This window comes from Mustela lutreola, chromosome 4 (genome assembly GCF_030435805.1).
Source record: "Mustela lutreola isolate mMusLut2 chromosome 4, mMusLut2.pri, whole genome shotgun sequence".
In the NCBI taxonomy this organism is placed as follows: Eukaryota; Metazoa; Chordata; class Mammalia; order Carnivora; family Mustelidae; genus Mustela; species Mustela lutreola.
Window position 1 is genome coordinate 165,041,464 of NC_081293.1, and position 21,018 is coordinate 165,062,481.

At 39.9% G+C, this 21,018-nt stretch overlaps 1 protein-coding gene across 3 annotated transcripts in view; it reads right to left on the reverse strand.

Moving 5' to 3' along the window:
* DOCK4 (dedicator of cytokinesis 4) overlaps window positions 1–21,018 on the reverse strand; it is a 455,246-nt gene that overhangs the window by 78,276 nt on the left and 355,952 nt on the right. For all 3 annotated transcript variants that reach the window (XM_059171596.1, XM_059171597.1, XM_059171595.1), the window contains exons 27-30: window positions 14,792–14,886; window positions 3,417–3,492; window positions 1,537–1,637; window positions 1,038–1,096 (exon numbers count right to left, since the gene is read on the reverse strand). In XM_059171596.1, the coding sequence (XP_059027579.1) occupies window positions 1,038–1,096; window positions 1,537–1,637; window positions 3,417–3,492; window positions 14,792–14,886 (331 nt within the window). The remainder of the gene's footprint in view (window positions 1–1,037; window positions 1,097–1,536; window positions 1,638–3,416; window positions 3,493–14,791; window positions 14,887–21,018) is intronic.

The following is a 21,018-nucleotide window of genomic DNA, read 5'->3' on the forward strand; positions in this document are numbered from 1 at the left end:
AAAGATACATCGTGGACTTCTGGCTGGCCTTAGACAGCTGGAGGTTGCTTTCAAAATGCCAACTCACTTTTATTTTCTGAAATTACCAGCAAGTACCGAACACTGGGCTCAGTTTTATATAACAAGTCTTCCTCAAATTGCTATGAATATTGCTATGCATATATTGGTCTAAAATCACTCTGTAAATAAATGGAAGTAAAACGCTAATGGTTCTGTTTTCATTTACAGAAAACAAATCCTGCCATTTCCAAGTTGTACTTGGGTGAGTCCAAGAGGAGAGATACTTTTAGATAATTACATATTCAATTCAAATAGGCCCATCACTTTAATGAATCATAAGAAGTTTACCATGCAGTAATAGTAAATGAATGCTATAAACTTGCATAGTTAGCATACAAAATTTAAAAAGTTGGAATCTCTAGAAAGAAACCCTATGCCAATGCGATGGTAAAACAATCTGTTTTCCAAATATTATTCTTCTCCAAGCAACCAGGTCTGGGTCATCAATTTGCCAGAGCAGTACACTCTATCTGCTGTATCGGATTAACCAGATTGAATCTAATAGTTTCTTAGCAACTGCAGAGGCTTTAAAATCCTTTGTATATACTCTTTATGATATAGATCCATGGTGTTTTTAAGAGTTCTGGTGCACGAGTCGGTGTTTCATAAATTTAATTCTAAATATGTTATGATTCATAGACTCAGCTCAGAGTACTAGAAATTTTGAGTTGTTACAATCCCAAATTCTGAAAGGTTAGCTCATTACTGAACACGTGTGTATTATTGGAGCAATGCTAGATAATAAAATTTATCATTTATTAATAATGAAACACACAAAGGTAAGATGAGTTTTCAGACAGATACCAATTTTAAAAAGTTAGTTATAACCATATTCAATGCCAAAATATCAATTACATTCTAAGGATGACTTTACTGATCTAAACACTGTCACTTATACGTTGTCCTTCTTCATTTATACACTTAAAAGTACAGTGACAAACTGCACAATGGAGGTGGCTTCTCTTTCCATTACTTACCAAGGTTTTGCCACATGCTGAAAATTTCACAACCCATTGTGACGCGCATGTCACCATACCTGAAATAAAACAGAAAGCAAATCTGATACAAAGTCTTCAAAACAAAGAAGTATTTGTGTCTCTTTGGGACAGAGAAGTATTTTTGTCTCTTCTGAATTAAAAGACACTATATTTGTAATTAAAGATAGTTAATGTAGATGTCTTGATGCTTCTAATGCAAATCCTTATATAAATCCTTTAATGAAATAGATTTGTCCTCTAATTAATTTGCTACTATAACACACTAATTTCTGAAAGATGGAGCTCCCTCACCCAAAAAAAAGTATAAATAAGTTCAAAATTTCCAGAAAAGATTGCTTGTCCTCTTGCTCATTGCCTCTCCACTGTCATTTCCAGTTACAGATACCTAATTTATGAATCATTTAAACCAAATGCCCTCTTAAAGGCATAACATTTGATTTGCCTCGTATTCCCCACCCAATTATACATTGGTACTTACTTTTCTAACACCTTCTTCTTTTTGGAAGGTGTGAACATCTCTAACTGAAGACACAACTGGTTGATAAAAATGACGGCAAGGTAAAAGTAAGAATCCCAAATCTAAAACAAGAACAAAACATTTAAATGCTATAGTTTACAAAAATATTGACAGATTAAGTGACATATCTTGGATTTGCTTCAAACGTGGTGAGTGGATGGAGGTAGAGTTGAAGTAAGATCGGCCCCGTGTGGATAACAGTTTAATCTGGATATGGGTACATGGGGGTTCATCACACTATTCTCTCTGCTTTTACACATGCCTGAAATTTGCTGTAACAAAGAGGGAAAGCAAATAAATACTATCTATTTCTATACTGCTTCCGGGCCATACCCCAGGTTTCTTAAGGTCCCTGGTGTATGTTAAATCCTTTGTTTCTCTTATAATATGTCTGAGGTATAAGTTGGGCTATTTTATTCCTGCGAGAATTCATTTTTGGAACTCCTTTTAATGGAGAATTAAAAAAAAAAAAAAGGCATACACTTCTCTGGGTATGCTAATTGCTTTAAATTCAGACAGTATGTAAAAATTCCCTGCCCGGACAAATCTTTTGAGTTTAAGGTTTCTTATACCAAAAACAGCACCAGAAAGAGATCAGAATAAAATTCCCAGAAATAAACTTAACCAAAAACATATGACATAATGGAAGGAAACTATTTCTTCATGGACACCAAGTAAAATTGGAAATAATAAGGAGAAACATCATAAAGAATTAATATCTTTTATGTATAAAGAGCTCTTATAAACAAAAAATATAAGAATGAGCAAAATAATGAAAAAGTCAAGAACAGATACTTCACAAACTAAACTAAACTAAAATATGAATTTTAGTCAGTAATTTTAGGTTGGTAGATATATAGGAAATCAAATATAATTGGCATAACCCTTAACTCATTGTTCCACTTACAAATATATATCCAAAAAATAATTAAGGATATATGCCAAATTTTATATTGTAAGAAGGCACATAGAGTAATTTCTAAGAATAAAATAGCAGAAACAACTAAATATTAAACAGCAGAGTTGTAATCATGAAATTTTCATATATTTATTATTGCACGGTATGATATAAAGACATAGTATACAAACTTTAAATTCCATTGGTTTTCACTGATTTGTGTTTTTTTTGTATTTTCTAGTTATCCAATAGGGACAGTTTATTCAATGTTGAATATGAAAAATGTTATTTAAAAAGAATAGGAAATACAGATGCCAAAACCTGAAAACATCATTAAGAAAGGAAGCCAAAACAGGCATTGCCCATCCTTGTTTACCATTTATCATCTTCCATTTAGAAAACAGTATATTAAGAATTCTTAGGCATACCAAATTATATTATAGATGTACCAAAAGTTCTGCCTTAAAGAATTTTACCAATCTTTTATTTTGTTTCTTTTCATTAATTCATTCTAAAAAAAAAAAAAAAAATGTGATGATGGAGAAGTAAAGGGACTGAAGCATTTACTTCGTAAACATTTTCTTCATATAAACTCTACGTTAAAAAGTCCTAAAAACATATTCTAAGTTCCCCTTGTCACACATGAGGACCATACAAGAAAGAAGAATGAAAATTTATAGTAACAACAAGAAACTATGTCCACTTAAGCACTATGATTTCCACTAGGTTGGTAAGCATGATTATAGCCCTATCTTGTTCACAAATATAATGAAAACTTCTAATATTCATCATTAAAGCTAATATAGTCCAAGATTAATTTGGGGTAGGTGGAATAAATATGTTTTCCTATTATTAAGAGAAAGAAAATATGTTAGGTGATTTCCTCAAGTAGAAGGTGAAAGACCTCAGCTCAGACAGGAGAGTCATCCAAATGGATACTTACTTTATAATCAAAGTTTTCATTTAAGAAGTTCTTACGAAGTGCATCAGACAGGTATAGAACTGTTGTAATAATAACACTAGTGATTAAAAAAAAAAAGAAAGAACATTTTAATTTGGAAACTTCACATTAGTGAAAATTATGTATTAGATAAGAATAAAAAACAATTAAGGTAGAAGGAGAAAACCTTCAGGGGCACCTGCGTAGCTCAGTCAGTTAAGCATCCAACCCTTGGTTTCAGCTCAGGTCAGGATCTCAGAGTCCTGAGATCAAGCCCCATGTCAGGCTCTGTGCTCAGTGTGAAGTCGGCTTGGGATTCTTTCCCTCTCCTTCTCCCTCTGCTTCTGCTCCCCTCCCCACCCCCCCAAAAAATCAATCAATCAATCAATCAATCAATCCTTTAAAAAAGGAAAAGAAAAGAAAACCTTTAGGAAGCATGTTGAACAATATTACTTGAATACCATGTGCTAACTTTTTAAAATTTTCTTTAAAGTAATCTTTATATCCAACATGGGGCTTGAACTCATTACCTCCAGATCATGAGTCACATGCTCTACAGAATGAGTCAGCCAGGTGCCCCCAACGTGAAACAATCTTAGATGACTTGTATTTGAAACAGGAAAAAGGAACACCAGCCCCCCCCTCCAAAAAATCCATCACTGAAGTTGGGTTCTTTGTAAAATGATACCCAAATCTATGAGATCATATGACTCAGGCAGAAATATATCAATCTCCTGATGTTTTATAGTGCTTTTATTAATTTCTGAACAAAGCAAAATGATTAATCCAAGTTTAGTGTTCCACATTTGATGAACATGGAAGAAAGCCACACTTAAAAAAAATACAGAACAAGAAACTGGAGCCCAAAGATGAAATGGATGAAGTGAGAGAATATATTGAGAATTTATGAGAGATATTCTCTCTGTTCTCCCCCATTTAAGATATTATGGGGCAGGCAAGAGCTATGGAAGGCAGACTCCCTCTCTCCTGGTGACAGAATGCCACAAAAGAAACCATTACAGACTGTGAAATTGTCTATAATCCAGCAGTAAGCTGTGTGAAACTGCTAGTGGGTGGTAAGGCCATTCAGAGAATGGGGCATCTCAGGGCTGGAGAAATTAGGGAAAGATGAATCGACATTCAACTGGTTCATTTAATATTACATACAGCATTACATTGAAACAACACAGGTCATTCTCCAAAATACTATATACTAATGGTATATATATGGTTGATCCTGAAAACCTCCTCGGCCTCTGCTGAGACGCATGCCCAGAGGAGTGTTTGCGAGACTTTAGTTCTCAGCACATGACCTCCAATAAAACAAAACACCCCACCAACTTCACACCTTGATTATCTTATTGGTAAAACCTGGACTAGAGGGATATTTACTAATTAGAAGAATATTTACAGTCTTTGAAACACATAAAGGTTCATTATCGATATCTGCTGGAAAATTCACTATGATCGCCTTCTCCTGGGATAGGGGAATATTAATGAGACTAAGTGGTTGGATGACTGAATGAGAATAGCTCAAGGTAAAGAAAGGGAAGAAGAAAAACCATCATTCCTCAGGCACCTGCTGTACCATGAGGAAGCACGTACATTTTATGTATGTCAATTACATCTTTCAAAGAATCCTACTGTGAAAGTTAAGTATAAGCAAAGCCCATGAAAATGAAAAGTCCTGTGGTATCTCCACTCCCACCTCAAACAGACATACATTTTATGTATGTCAATTACATCTTTCAAAGAATCTTACTGTGAAAGTTAAGTATAAGCAAAGCCCATGAAAATGAAAAGTCCTGTGGTATCTCCACTCCCACCTCAAACAGGAGACATCATCAGTGACTATCCTATTAAAGAGATAAATCACCTGCAAGTAACAGTATTAAGTGGCAATTTTCCATAGCCACTAGCAAAATCAATGATGATAACTGAAGAAATCATTAAAATTCCCAAAGTAGTTTCTCTAAAACTTACATTAGGAAACTAAAGCTTAATGGAATGCTAGCAAGGAGGAAGTAGTTCATCCTTAACACAGGGTTCTAAGCACAGATGTTCTGCTTTGGTATTCAATGGAGAAATATACCCAGTCCCACTATGCCGGAGTATCACATAAAAAAAACACTTTCTGGCCTATAACCATAGCAGGCCCATAACCATAACTGGATGAGCATCCAGTGGTAGTGAAACAGGACATATCTGGGATTTAGACTATTGGACCTAATGTCCGGGAAAGCGGCCAACACATTCAACCTTCCAAGTAAGAAGGTTATTCCACAGCAAAGATGACCCATTTGTTATTTATATGTTGGGTCCCAAACACACAAACAACATCCACAGCTTATTGGCCTCACTGTTACCCAGTGAGTCTTAACCTAGTGGCTCTGTGGATCACCCAGGAGCCTTTAAAATACAGAGAGATACCCCCAGAGATGTTAATGAAGGGACTGGCGTACAGCCTGGACAGCAGGAGTGTCAGGACTCCCAGGTGATTCTCAGGTGCACCCCGAACCGAGAAACACTTCTCTAGACAAAGTGGTGCTTCTCAGACGTTAGTGGGTACCCGGTGATCTAAGTTAAAATTCAGATTCTGCCTCAGTAGGCCTAAGGTGGGGCCTGAGACCCTGCCATTTCTAACAAGCTCCAGGGGATGCTCTTGCTGGTCATCCTTGGTCCACCCTTTGAAGAGCAAGGCTCTTCAGAGGACTAAGCCAGAAAAACATTCCAACAAACTCTGCCTCACATTCTCCTGGCTTCTAGAATTCCATGCCAGTCATTATATTTGGTAGTTCTTAAATGGGGAATGCAGTCCTTGTTCTAGATTGAACACCTTGTCCTCTCACGAAGGCGGTGTCATCCTTAGGCACCAAGAGGTACAGGGCATAGGACCATGATCTTTGGAGGAGCTTTGGAAAATGCAAAGACCTGAAAAAATGTTATGGGACCAAATTTTAAAACTGCAAAATAACAACTAAAATTAAGTTCATTGCATGTCCACAGAATACAACATTACTTATTTCATTGCTTGTCCAATTTCATATTTAGGTGACGTCTATTATATTAAAAAAAAAAAAGGATAGGTTACCTTTTACAACTTCACAGGAATTCCTAAACATACAGAAATGCTGAGAAATCACAAGCAAACGGAGTTAAACGACTCACTCACAGGCCAATAACTTAAAAAGCAAAATGTAAAAATTGCTTTTCACTTTCTCTCTTCAGTAAAATGCGGTGTGGGGATCTATTTAATATGTTTGATATGTTGAGAGGTAAGACCTCCAAAAACAAGACTTCTCAGAACTAGAAGGACGGAAAGTGAGTCTACTTCAAATGCTTTGCATTTATGCTTATAACACTCAGCTCAAGTCACGAAGGCAGCTCCCAGAGCTTTGTACAGTAACTCAGCACTGAGTCAGGATCTGGGCACACAGGCTCCAAGCCAGCTAAAGGCATTTGTACATTATTTTTCCTTCATTGTGGTCAATACCTGGGGTGTTTAGGGATCTTTCTTTACTTGTTCCAGTTTTTCCAAAACCATGTGGCTCCTTTGGTTTTATTCTTTTACTCATGACTCAGTTTCTGAATATAAGGACATCTCAAATCCCAACACTCTACTTCCATAGCCAAGAAAGCTTTGCAATCTGTTACTACAAATGGTCAAATGACTGATGGCTGCCACAGAAGTGTAGGCACAAGGATGACTTCCCACAACCTTCATCTATGGGCACAGCACCACAAAATTTACACATGAAAGAGGAACTGGTGCACAGGAATCCAAAATTTTTGCTTCAAGATTTTCAGCTGCCACCTCATTCTGGCATTTAGAAAGTTCTGAGGCAAGGCTATCTCCCTGCTATTGAAATCTCATCTACTTTTAATTTGTCTGTGGTAAACTACTTGGACCTGATAATATGCTTAAGTAAAAGGCCGCCTCCACAGATTAGACCTGGACTTGGAGAAGCAGCTTGTGGAGAAACTGGGTTTCAACAAGACTAATGTTTACACATTGAAAACCTATGGAATTCTAATGGTGGAGAACAACAACTTCCCTACAACCTGGTGGATGAATAGGGGTGGGAGAAATCAACACAAAGACACTGGGGGCAAAGGCAAATCCTTGAAGGCCATTCAGGGAACTGATCTAAGCTAGTGGTCCACAAGCTTTAGCGTGATTGACAAAATCACCTGGGGGATTTCTAAGACTTCAGGGCCTTACCGCTGCCGATGGCCTGGTGAGCTCCAGAGGGGGCCCAATGAGACAATTTTTTTTTTTTTAAGATTTTTGTTTGTTTCTTTATTTATTTGACAGAGAGAGATCACAAGTAGGTGGAGAGAGAGAGAGGAGGAAGCAGGCTCCCTACCGTGCAGAGAGACTGATGCAGGGCCTGATCCCAGCACCCCGGGATCATGACCTGAGCTGAAGGCAGAGGCTTTAACCCACTGAGCGACCCAGGCACCCTGAATGGGACAATTCTAATGCATGTGATCAACCTGTCTCATTTTGGGGACTGTGTCACAGATGGAGGAGAAGACAGCCAAGGGTTGGAACTTGGAGAGCAGTGATGTTGGGGGATCTGGCCTTGTGAACCACTGCTTCACCAAGGGCCTAGCCCACAGTCAGTTTTACTGAATGACTGTAGCCTCACCACTATATCTAAACCTACGCTTTGTTGTACTTATTTGCGTACTAGGTAATTCTAAAATGAGAAGCTGGTAAAACATTTTATGCCTTTTTAAAAGCTATTTTGAAGAACGGACTGAAGGTGCTCCAAGGCGAGGGCACAGTGTAAGCCAAAATGGAAGCAGGAAATGGAGTGATTGTGCTTTTAGTCAAGGAAGCATGCCGCATGGGTGAGGAAGAACAAGAAAAGACTGAAACAGAGAGATTTAGGGATTTTAAAAACTCCCTTGACCTTCTCCAGTGAGCAGTACCAGCAGAAAGTCACTCATGTGTCAACGGGCTCAGTTTTAGCCCATCAGGCTCAGATCTTAAGGAAGCCTCTCATTCCTGGATTCATTCTTCCTGCCAGCTCCTCACAACTCACCAGGACATGGAGTACGCGGGAGGTTCTTGTAAATATTAGCTGTCGCTATTTAAGTTCGGCACATTCATCTGGGTAATGGATAGTCTGGGTAAAAATCAGTATCTTATCTCTCCCTAGACAGTAAATTGTTCAAGGATTATTACCCTAATAGAAAAACACCACCACCTACAGCAAAAAAGAGGGGTTAGCGGTGTTTCATGGGTACTCAGCAGATTAGCTGCTCAACCTCCCCACTTTTCATCGCATATTCTGTCTTCCCTCCTGTTCCTGGGCCAAGGCTTCTAGCTAAGGCCAAGCTTTCTTTGTGTGCACAAGATCAGAGCTACTCTAAGTGTGGCACTTCGTTCATTGAGAAAGTTATACCGCAAAAAGCAATGCCAGCTAAACTAAAGTGCACGCCGATGTGGTTGGTTGCCTTTCCAAGGCAAGCTGCTCATGCAGAGGGAACCGGCAGTTCTCAACAGGCACACTGCTATCCTGCACTTGTCCCAACCCCACTCCCTTCCCCTGCCCAACTTGTTCCTTCACTTATTCCTGTTTTCTTCAGTAGCATCAGTACTTCTGTCTTTGCTGAGCCATGCCTATTTGTAAGCCAAAATACTATGTTATTCCATATCTTAAAAAGAGTCCTCATCCTCAACTCCTTCCAGATCCCCAGTTCACTGCCCCTTTCCACAGCAAAACTTCTAAAGAGCTGTTTTCACTTTCTCAGTTCCTAGCTGTTCTTGAATTCACTCTAAGAAGGCTTCCTCCTCCATCAGTGCCCTGGAAGAGCACATGTTATGGTCATCCCTATCTCCACTCCACTGCCAGATCCGGGGGCAACTGTCAGTCTTCATCATCTCCAACCTCCAGCAGCTCTTGATACTCCTTCCCTCATGAAATAAATACCTTCTTCACAGGACATGGTACTCTGCTGGCTCTCATCTTAAATCATGGGCTGCTCCTTTTCAGTCTCTTTGGCTAGATGTTTCTCCATGTCTTGACTGTTAAAATGGCAGCATGCTCTACAGCCCTGTCCTAAGTACTTTTTTCTTTTTAATCTGCTCTCTTCCTGGTGCTCTCATTCAGTGCTATGGCTTCAAATACCATCCATAGGCTGGTGACCCTCCAAGGCGCATCTCCAGCCCTAACCTCTCCCCTCAGCTCCATGTAAGCAGGTTTAGCTTCCTCTTCTGTTTCCACTAAGATATCTAGGAGCATTCCAGACTCCTGTTTTACCCAAGACTCTTCACCTGCCCCACCCCCAAAGTTTCTCCTCTGGTATCTCCCCACCCAAGTGAATAGCACCAGCCTTCATCCTTCTGTTCAGGCCAAAATTCTAAAGGCAAATCTTCCATTTTTTTCTCTGCCATCCACACCCCATCATCTGTAAATTATGTTACCTTGATCTTCAATATCAGTCTTACTACATTCACTGTAATCTACCTGTTCAAGCCATTAACATCTTAGCTGGATTGCTGTATTAAGCTCCTAACTGGTCCTTCTTGGTTTCTCTCCCTCTTTTCTAAAAAACAAACAAACAAACAAAAACCCCACAAAAAAACTTATTTATTTATTTCAGAGAGAGAGAGAGAGAGCACGCACATGAGTTGGGGCAGAGTGCAGGAGAGGGAGAAGCCGACTCCCCACTGAGCAGGGATTCCCCATGTGATGCTCAGTCCCAGGACCCTGTGATCATGACCTGAGCAAAAGGCAGATGCTTAACCAAGTGCCCTCTTCTTGGTTTCTTTTAATGTTTCTCTACTCCCTATATTTGGGCCCCATCTTCCTCTTCTAACCTCATCGTTACAGGTTCCTTCTTGCCTCATGTTCCAGCCACACTAACAGTCTTTCAGTTCCTTGAATGTGCCATATTTACTCTGACCACAGGGCCCTTGTATAAGCTATTCCTGCTGATAAGAACATTCTTCCTTTGCTGTCTGCCTGTTAACTCCTCCTTTGGCTTTCAGCTCAAGTTTTATATCCTAATGAAAGAGGCTTCCAATTCCAGTTCAGAACAAATTTTCTTTCATAAACATCTTCAAAGAACTATGCTCTATCTGTACGGCATTTATTTTATACTTTAGACACTGAAAAAATATTTGCTGAATCGATGGGTCAGTAAATAAATGAATGACCTTCCCTAAGAATCTTTGGATCCATAAATTACCTATTTGCAACGCTCCTCTCATTTGAAAGCTAAATTAGCTGAAGGTAATAGTCAACTACATAATTCAGTGTTTGGTGAGCAAAAGCACAAAAGAAAATGTATGCTACATTTGAAGCCAACATGCACACAAGATAAAGAAAATAAGGGCCTGAACTTTCAACTGTAAGGCCAGAATATTTTACCTTCCTCAGTAAGCAAGTCTAAGATTTATCTCTTTGAAAATGTATAAAGCTGTGACTTTATTTTTGTACTATATTTTGCAATGTGTATGGGAAGGGGGTGGAGAGAAGCTTGTCTCAAAGTGTCCTGTATTTTTGGTACTTAATTTTCATCTCCCTTATGTTCCTTCTTTCTCAAATTGAGCAGTTGTTCTCATCAGAAACATCTACCAAGAACTTAACAGTGGGCATAATATAGCTTTGCAAACAAGCAAGAGAGACACATGTCTCATCCTTGAGCAAGTTAGGCTGGACAGTCTTACCGTGTTGCCCAATATTGGACATTCAGGTGGAAATAAACACAAGACCATACTAATCATCAAGTGTCTGGTCACAGCTTTTGGTAGAACTTCACATAAAGCAGGCAAGCCACAGGACTTGGACAACATAGTTTACAGATGAAAGTTAAAGGCTTTAAACCTACTTCAGGGACGCCTGGGTGGCTCATTGGTTGGGCAGCTGCCTTCGGCTCAGGTCATGATCCCAGCACCCTGGGATCGAGTCCCACATCGGGCTCCTTGCTCAGCAGGGAGCCTGCTTCTCCCTCTGCCTCTGCCTGCCTCTCTGTCTGCTTGTGCTCACTTGCACTCTCTCCCTCTATCTCTGACAAGTAAATAAATAAAATCTTTAAAAAAAACATAAAAAAAAATAAACCTACTTCAAAATGGGAAGAAAGGACCAACACATCAAAGAATACGTATTTTGAGGGATGAGCTATTCAGTTGCATTTAAGGGTAGGGCAGTGGTGACTTTTCAGCTAGTTACTATCAATTTGACACGTATTAAGCACAGAGTGGGCAGTACAATTGGGAGTTTGGGTAAAAATGCCTCTTTGAGGGGCCCTGATCAAATGTTTGTCTAAGAAAGCACCATGGAGGGGCACCTGGGTGGCTCAGTGGGTTAAAGCCTCTGCCTTTGGCTTGGGTCATGATCGCAGAGTCCTAAGATCGAGCCCTGCATCGGGCTCTCTGCTCAGCAGGGAGCTAGTTTCCTCCTCTCTCTGCCTACTTGTGATCTCTGTCTGTCAAATAAATAAAATCTTAAAAAAAAAAAAAAAAAAAAAAGCACCATGGAAGAAAGGTGGTAAGCTTCAGAGATGTGGATCTAGCCCTTGCTTCTACAGTTTAGCAAATGATAATGTTTTCTTTTCAATATAAGTTAACAAGAGTGGACTAGAGTACACCCAAGTGTGTGTGCGTGGGGGGGGGTGGAGGAGGGGAGGGGGTCGGGAGAGAGAGAAGGAGACTCCCTGCTGAGCAGAGCCAAACAGGGCTTGATCCCAAGAGCACAACCTGAGCCAAAGTCAAGAGTTGGACATTCAACCGACTGAGCTACCTAGGCGCCCCTCTCTTTAACATATTTCAAATATCTTTAACATCTTTCAGAAATTTACCTTTTAACCAGTATAGTAGTGGCTAATACTTTTTTATGGATTTCTAGTATATTCTAGAAAATACTGCATTCATAAGGCAAGAAAAATCTTACATGGTTTCATAATTTGAATGGGAAATGGCTAGGGTGTTTGCATGGGGAGAAGAGTGGGAAGCAGAGCAGCACAGAACAGTGTCTGTTCCAACTTGGCAGGTGTTCTCTACCAGACCCTGGAGTCCTCTCTCCAAATTGGATCGGACTTGCCATCACCAGTGGAAAAACAGTGCCCATTTCTCATCACCACCGACTGGAGTGGCAAGAGCATGATGTTACTGCATTTAGCAAAGGCTGATGGCCTTTTTCTTGGGTTTGCTTTGGGAGCATCTTCTGCTTAGACGTATTACACAGAGCTCATTCTAAACTAACCCATGCTCCTGTTTGGTTAACGCTGTAGATAAAGATCTTGAACATGAGGTATTTACTCAAAAGCAGAATCTATACTTCCAAGTCTGTTACCCATTTGTGTGACCATGAATCTTTATAAATGAAGTAGAGATTTTTAGGTAGGTAGAAAGAGAGAGAAAGAGACAGTGTTTAATTTTTAAAAAGGCACATTGTCACGGTTTTCAGGAAGCTCAAGCAGAGCCTGTGTGGATAAGGAACAAAATGTCAAATTTATTTTTGGTTTGAATTTTTGCCATTGAATATTCTAATTCAAGTCAAAACATCCCTCTGCACACAGGGCAGGCATAATGACCACATGATGATGTTGTGTGATAGTGATGTCAGCAGCCTGGACCTCTTCCCAACTGGCTCCCTGGACCACTTCAGAGCCCTCTGCACGTACCTAGAATGTTAGATCTTTGGTAATAAGGCCAGATACATGACCAATAGCTTCCTTTAAATCTATGGCAGCCGGATATCCAGATGAAAAGATACTTGATTCTACTCACAGATATCCAACTAAATATGCTAAATTCTAAAGAGAGCTATTTCAAGAGTTTCAATTAGTCTTGAACATGGAAAAGCTGCTTCTGTACTTATGTAAAATATAATATGCCATATTATACTATTTGTTACTTCACAAGTTTTTAACACTTCGTTTTAACACCTCCACATCTATAAATGTATACTGCAGCAGAAGCCATATTAGGCGTATCTTATCAAAATCCAACCCTACATTCCTGGGGCTCTTACCACCATCATACCTGGCATCTGGGGAGGACATATGGTATCTTTGGTCTACAGATAGATACCTGGAGAATCCAACCTTTATCTTGAATATGAGGATGTTTGGGGCTGGACAAGAGGAAGAAGGAGAAGCAGGCAAATGTAGACTTGAAGGAAAGAATGTTTATGAAACAGTACATTATGAGTGTGGTCATAATGTACTTCAGTTTCCTAAAGAACTTCACCTTCATTCTGTATGCTGAGGTGACAGAGACAGGAAGCATGAGACCAGATACCACCATGACACTCTCCTGGAAGGTTCCTGACATTCAGGCTGCTGCCTAATCTCCTTTCTTGGCTCCTACTCCTTCAAGTACTGACTCTGATCATTTTTTCCCCCCTGGATATGCCTAATACAAGCTAATTTTGCCAACCTTCAGAGATTCAACTTTATGTCAATATCTCCCCGAATGTCTTCTCTAGATCTAAATTTTGCTGACAGCATTATTTTCAGCTCTCTACTGGCCATATTTCTTGGCTGTATAAAAGGAACTTCAATCTTCATGTGTCCAACTTGAGGATCATATCTTACTCCTAGTGCTGAGCACATGGTAGATGCTTAATGTATCCTGCTGAGTTAAAATGAATTAAGAAAGATTAGAAAATTCTCAAGTGTCCAGCAACAGGGCTGGTTAAATAAATGATGGTACACCGATTCAACAGAACATTATATGCCTATAAAAGAAAAAAAGGAACATAAATGAATGAGGGGCTTTCTACGTATTAATGTGGAAAGAGTGCCAGGATTTTTAAGCAAAAGAGCAACATGAGGGGCGCCTGGGTGGCTCAGTGGGTAAGGCCGCTGCCTTCGGCTCAGGTCATGATCTCAGGGTCCTGGGATCGAGTCCCGCATCGGGCTCTCTGCTCAGCAGGGAGCCTGCTTCCTCCTCTCTCTCTCTCTCTCTCTGCGCCTGCCTCTCTGCCTACTTGTGATCTCTGTCTGTCAAATAAAATAAATAAAATCTTAAAAAAAAAAAAAGAACAACATGCAAAATAGTGTATATATTAAGCTACCTGCCAGGCTCTCTATAAAGGAACACCAGAAGTTCATGCAAGAAGGTAATAAAAGTGGTAACTATAGGCTGGGGATAAGGGATGAATAAAATAGGTGAGAGGAGGATTTCTCAATGTACACTCTTCTTGTATTGTTTGGTTTCTGAACTATGTTAATGTTTCACCTGTTTAAAACAAATAGTAATATATATATTTTTCAAATGGGAGAAGTTAGTTCAGAGACAAAGAAAAAGAATCCCAGGACTTACAAACTTTCCAACTGGAGATCAAACTAGAAGAATCATTTGTACCTCCTCCCCTCCATATAACAAGCTGCAGTTATCATCAACTTAAAAGTCTTACTTGTTAGCCACCAAGCGCATAACAGTCCAGTCCTTTGGAAACATCTCTGGGCGTATCAATATTCGGAATACAGTAAATATCTGTAGCAGGAAATCCTTGGATAGGGAGGAAACAGAGCATTTTATTGAGTTATTGTAACTGTTCACACACTAAACACACACACACACACACACACACACAACACCGTTGTTGCCATTTCCAAGGCAACTACAGAGAAGGAAGTCATGCTTCCCTAATTCACCGGGAGAAGGAATCATCACCCTTCCCCTTCTCACCACCCAACTAGCTTGCTACCCTGCCCAAATGTTCTCTTTTCCTTTTCTTTCTCATACTCAGTGGGGATGAGCTTTCATTCCTCTTCACAAGCTCTAAACATTTAGATTTTATAAATAAAGAGGAACTGATAGTTGATTAGCAGACAGATATATTCTTTCTACTATTATAGCGTCCTCTACATCAGAACTTTTCTGATGGAGAGAACAATCAACAGTTCTCCCTTTTAGGTGGGTGTCAAAAATCACGAAGTTCTGTTCATTAAAAAGCATTTTAAGTGAACACCCATGTTTCTTCGAGGGCATTCTGAGGATACAGCGTCAATGGTAGGCATGCAGGTTTATAGCATCCGAGTGTGCTATGTAGAAGACACTCAAATAAGGATGTGTATTATACTGAGCCCAGTGCTGAGTGCTTAGTAGCTAGGATGGTGTCAAGGAATTCTTCACAGAGCTGTCATGCCAGAGGGTAATGGGATTTACTGAAATGTTATCTTTTTACTTTTTTTTTTAAAAGATTTTATTTATTTATTGGTCAGAGAGAGAGGAGCTAGAGCAAGCACAGGCAGACAGAGTGGCAGGCAGAGGCAGAGGGAGAAGCAGGCTCCCTGCCAAGCAAGGAGCCGGATGTGGGACTCAATCCCAGGACCCTGAGATCATGACCTGAGCTGAAGGCAGCTGCTTAACCAACTGAGCCGCTCAGGCGTCCCGAGATGTTATTTTTCAACTGATCACCTAGAAACACTCTTGACAAGAAGCTACTGCAAGACACAGAAATACCTCTTTTCAATACATTTCAACTGACAGCAGCTCAAACGCTGTAGTATACTATACTTAACGGGCACTCAAGGAGACCCCATGCTACATGTACTGAACGACATAAAGCATGCCCAATCAGAATGAGATTGGCTCAGTCTAGCTTGAATTTTGATTTATTAACTAGAAAACCCAAAGATTTGCTGATAACCTTAAGTAGTGCTAGGAATATATCTCTCTACCAATCTGATGGAAGGCAACAGTATGGTGTTGCTTAATCTTAAAAAAGAACCCAACACATGAGAGTTTTATTTATGAAACCCAACAACACATTATGTTAAACATGTAAGCTGCTTGAATACAAGATTATGGTTGTCATTCATATCATCAGAAGATAGAATCTGAAAATATAAGAAACGTGGTAGCTCTGTGTGTGTGCATGTATGCGTGTGTGTGTGCGTGTGGTTTTTTAAAAGATACTCTAACAGCTTTGATCAAATCCATAAATATTGTGACACAAATTTATTTTGGCTTCTTGGGCATCAACACACGTACATATGTACTATGTGCCGTGTGAAAATATGCCCTCTGGGTCATTTGGCTTTAAATGGCCAGACAGATCTTTGTCATTTAGGCAGAATCACCAGACAGAGTTTCCCAAATGAATTCTACATCAGGTCAGACAATCTGGGGAAACACCTCACATTCTAACCCTCTTTTTATTTTTTTTATTTTTATTTTTTTTTAAAGATTTTATTTATTTATTTGTCAGAGAGTGAGCGAGCACGAGCACAGGCAGACAGAGTGGAAGGCAGAGTCAGAGGGAGAAGCAGGCTCCCTGCGGAGCAAGGAGCCCGATGTGGGACTCGATCCCAGGACGCTGGGATCATGACCTGAGCCGAAGGCAGCTGCTTAACCAACTGAGCCACCCAGGCGTCCCTCTAACCCTCTTTTTAGAAAGCAGGTCATTATCATACTAAAACATTGAGAAACTTTTCTTAATGAATTCTAAAACTTATTCCAGAAAGTTTTTCAGTTCATTCTTTTCGGCTTCCCAGAATGACTATATATACTCTCTGCCAAAATGGATGTCTGAATTTACCTTTGAAAGAATTATATCTGAATTCAGTTTCCTATCTGGCTGCACTTGCTTATATAGATTTCTTTTTTTCCTTCACTTAATTTACTTCACTTTAATTTCAGTTTTCCTTTATTTTATTTTATTTTTTCAGTGTAACAGTATTCATTGTTTTTGTACCACACCCAGTGCTCCATACCCTCTCCAATACCCACCACCTGGTTCCCCCAACCTCCCACCCCCAGCCCCTTCAAAACAAACCCTCAGATTGTTTTTCAGAGTCTATAGTCTTTCATGGTTCACCTCCCCTTCCAAATTCCCTCAACTCCCTTCTCCTCTCCATCTCCCCTTGTCCTCCATGCTATTTGTTATGCTCCACAAATAAATGAAACCATATGATAATTGACTCTCTTTGCTTGACTTATTTCACTCAGCATAATCTCTTCCAGTCCCGTCCATGTTGCTACAAAAGTTGGGTATTCATCCTTTCTGATGGAGGCATAATACTCCATAGTGTATATGGACCACATCTTCCTTATCCATTCGTCTGTGAAGGGCATCTTGGTTCCTTCCCCAGTTTGGCGACCATGGCCATTGCTGCTATAAACATTGGAGTACAGATGGCCCTTCTTTTCACTACATCTGTATCTTTGGGGTAAATACCCAGGAGTGCAATTGCAGGGTCATAGGGAAGCTCTATTTTTAATTACTTGAGGAATCTCCACACTGTTTTCCAAAGTGGCTGCACCAACTTGCATTCCCACCAACAGTGTAAGAGGGTTCCCCATTCTCCACATCCTCTCCAACAGACGTTGTTTCCTGTCTTGCTAATTTTGGCCATTCTAACTGGTGTAAGGTAGTATCTCAATGTGGTTTTAATTTGAATCTCCCTGATGGCTAGTGATGATGAACATATTTGCAAATGACAGTACAGACAAAAGGTTGATATCCAGGATCTATAAAGAACTCTTGAAACTCAACACACACAAAGCAGACAATCATATAAAAAAAAATGGGCAGAAGATATGAACAGACACTTCTCCAATGAAGACATACAAATGGCTACCAGACACATGAAAAAATGTTCATCATCACTAGCCATCAGGGAGATTCAAATTAGATAGATGTTTAAAAAAAAATCATGAAGGTGGGAGTCACTTCTCATGGTTCACAATGACTTACGAATAGCTTAATTTCTAAAATACTGAAATTTCATCTTTTTTTAAAAAATACTGAAATTTCATCATTATCCCTCAAACCTTTTAGAGAACTGGAAATTGGAGGTAGCACCCTTAGTAATGGAGTGTGTGTATGGGGGGAGGTAGGAGAGAGTGACAGAAGCTGCACAGGGCATTGGGGAAGGTATGTGCTATGTGGTGAGTGCTGTGAAGTGTATAAACCTGGCGATTCACAGACCTGTACCCCTGGGGCTAATAATACATTATACGTTAATTAAAAAGAAGAAGAAGAAGAAGAAGAAGAAGAAGAAGAAGAAGAAGAAGCAGCAGCAGCAGCAGCAGCAGCAGCAGCAGCAGCAGCAGCAGCCGCCACATGGGGCAGAATTGTCTGAAAAACTGGCTACAGCAGGCAGGACATCTAACTTCTGGGCTGACAACTTTGGTTGCTCTTTTGTAGTGCTCGGGTCAAAGGGAAAGTTATTCCCAGGTGGAAGAGTTGAACATAGATCATCTGTTTCAGTGCCATCATGTTTTCTTATTCCCACTAATCTCACAGAATAAAAGGTGTGGTGGTGTGCGACACTGGGCCAACACCCATGTAGTGACATAAATCTTTGCTTCCCATAAGAAAACCTTTTAGTCTTTCAAATAGCTTCCTATGGTATCCATGCAAGCAAGCTTCATCTATCTTTATAGAACCCAACACATTGTGGCAATCTGACGATGTTTTGTCAGAGGATAACATAAACACCTTCTACTGTGACCCTCCTATGAGATAGAGCTCAGCAAGGATTTACCCTCAGCTGCCATGCAACGGGTTTCATTCCAACTCAGTTCCAGTCTTTTAAAGCACTAATACCCGAATGCTGGATTCTTCAACACCCCCTGCCTGCCCTCCTCAAATCCACTGCGGTTTCCCAGTCTGCCCTAAGTACTTCTCAGCTCTGATCATTTCACTGAATGGGTGCTTTTGCATGTCTATATGAAATTATTTTGCAACATAACAATAACAAACAGATCTTGCCTATAATTTAAAAAAAGAACATTACTAAAATAATATTCCTGTTTGGATAGCAACAAGGAGGTGTTTCATGTGCTGCTACTTTAAAATTGGTAGCCTGGGAGCAGTTTCTTTTTTGTTTGTTTACTTCAAATAGCACAATATGGTAACTTAACTGCATTACTGTTTTTATTCTGATCAGGGTACGAAACAGATAAAGGAACAGCGAGGTAGTACTTTATAGAAGCACTTTTTTCTTCAGTGCAAGAGGTTCAAGTAAGGAAGATCATGTGAAAACCAAAACAATAAGAATGCCCACAGTCAAACAGAAAAGAAAGCAAGAGCAATTTTTTATGACTTTAGAAATCATCACTAACATTTATTCATTCATAAATACTGAGTGCTCTATTATGTACCAGGCACTGTGTTAGACGCTGGGGACACCTAGTGGGGTAAGATACATTCTTTTTATTTTATTTGAATGCAAAAAGATACATTCTTTTATGTATTTATTTATTTATGGAGTGTCTGCTACATGTCTTACCACAGCAGTCTGAACGGGATGCTTGCCTTCAGGGAGCGTGCAGTTTGGCGGGAGAGAAGAACGTTAATCTAAACACCACACAGATCTATGCATGTGCTGCAAACGAGGCGAAGTCTGAGGACCAGGTATTCCACGCAGAGGGAAGACTACCAGCAGGCCTTAAAGGCAAGAGACAACCCAGGGTTGCCTGGACTGCACTGGGGAGTGGCGAGAAATGGGGATGGAAGATCAAAAAAAAAAGGTAAATAGATCTCACTCCTGCTCCATGGTAAGGGATGTGGAAATTTATCCTGAGGGCAATGTAAGGCAGTGAGAGGTTTTTAGGCAGTTGGGTGAGAGGATGAAATTTGTTTTACACTCATTTCCTGACGATATTGTACCAAAAACTGCTTGGTGTTGACACAGCATTCTGTGGTATCAGCGTAGCAGAAGACAGAAATGAAATTTATACAACAGAATGAGTGAGACACAGGAGGAGGAATTCCAAGTTCATGAAACATGAGTTAAGAACTCAAGAAAAGAAAGCATCAGGCCACGACAGGGTCTCCTTATGTCAAAAGCAACGGAAGGGAACAGAGCCTCCTAGGAACACATTTTCTTCACTTAGAATTTAAAGTATAGTCAAATATTGTTTTAAAAACTTGCCACAAATTTCAAATGTGTAACAGCGTTGGTATGGGGTTTGAATTTAATTAAAGGGTGTGAATAATTATTATCACATTGAAATTCATAACCTTAAAGGTGACTATGTAAGCATATTATGAAAAACTAACCCCCAAGTGGTCTTCAGTCTTCAAGAGCTAGAGAACTATTTTTTTTTAATAATACTATAAAGGCTATAAATTGGAATAAATGTACAGAAAAAGATGATTTATGAGGTATGCAGACATTATTAAGAGGATTGTTTCATTCAACAGAGATATATTGTCCCAGGCTCTGTGCTTAGGACACAAAGACATGGTCCCTACTCTCACAGAACATAGTCATCAAGGATCCAAGGAAAGAACATTTAGAAGGCAGCGCAGGGTGCTATCAGGGAGGGTGGGAAAGAGTGGGGCTAGGGGCCGCCATATTCTGTGAATACTTTGTACAGAAAGTGATTCCTGAGCTGGATTTTATCGTAAAGTAAAATCAGGGAGGGATTAATAGGGGGTAAAATAAAGCAATTCAAGCGAGTGAGTAATGGTAGACTAGGCATTTCAGGGAGACACACAAAAAAAATGATTCTGAGGAATTAAAAACTGTATAGTTGGCTAGGAATATGCGAGTAATTTTAAGTGGCTGTTGTGAAAGGGGTTTGGAGGAGGGTGAAGGATAATGAGGATGGAAGGTAGACTGAGGACGGGGATGACTCGGCAGAGACTGGACCTTGTCCCACAGGTGACGTGAAGTCCTCAGG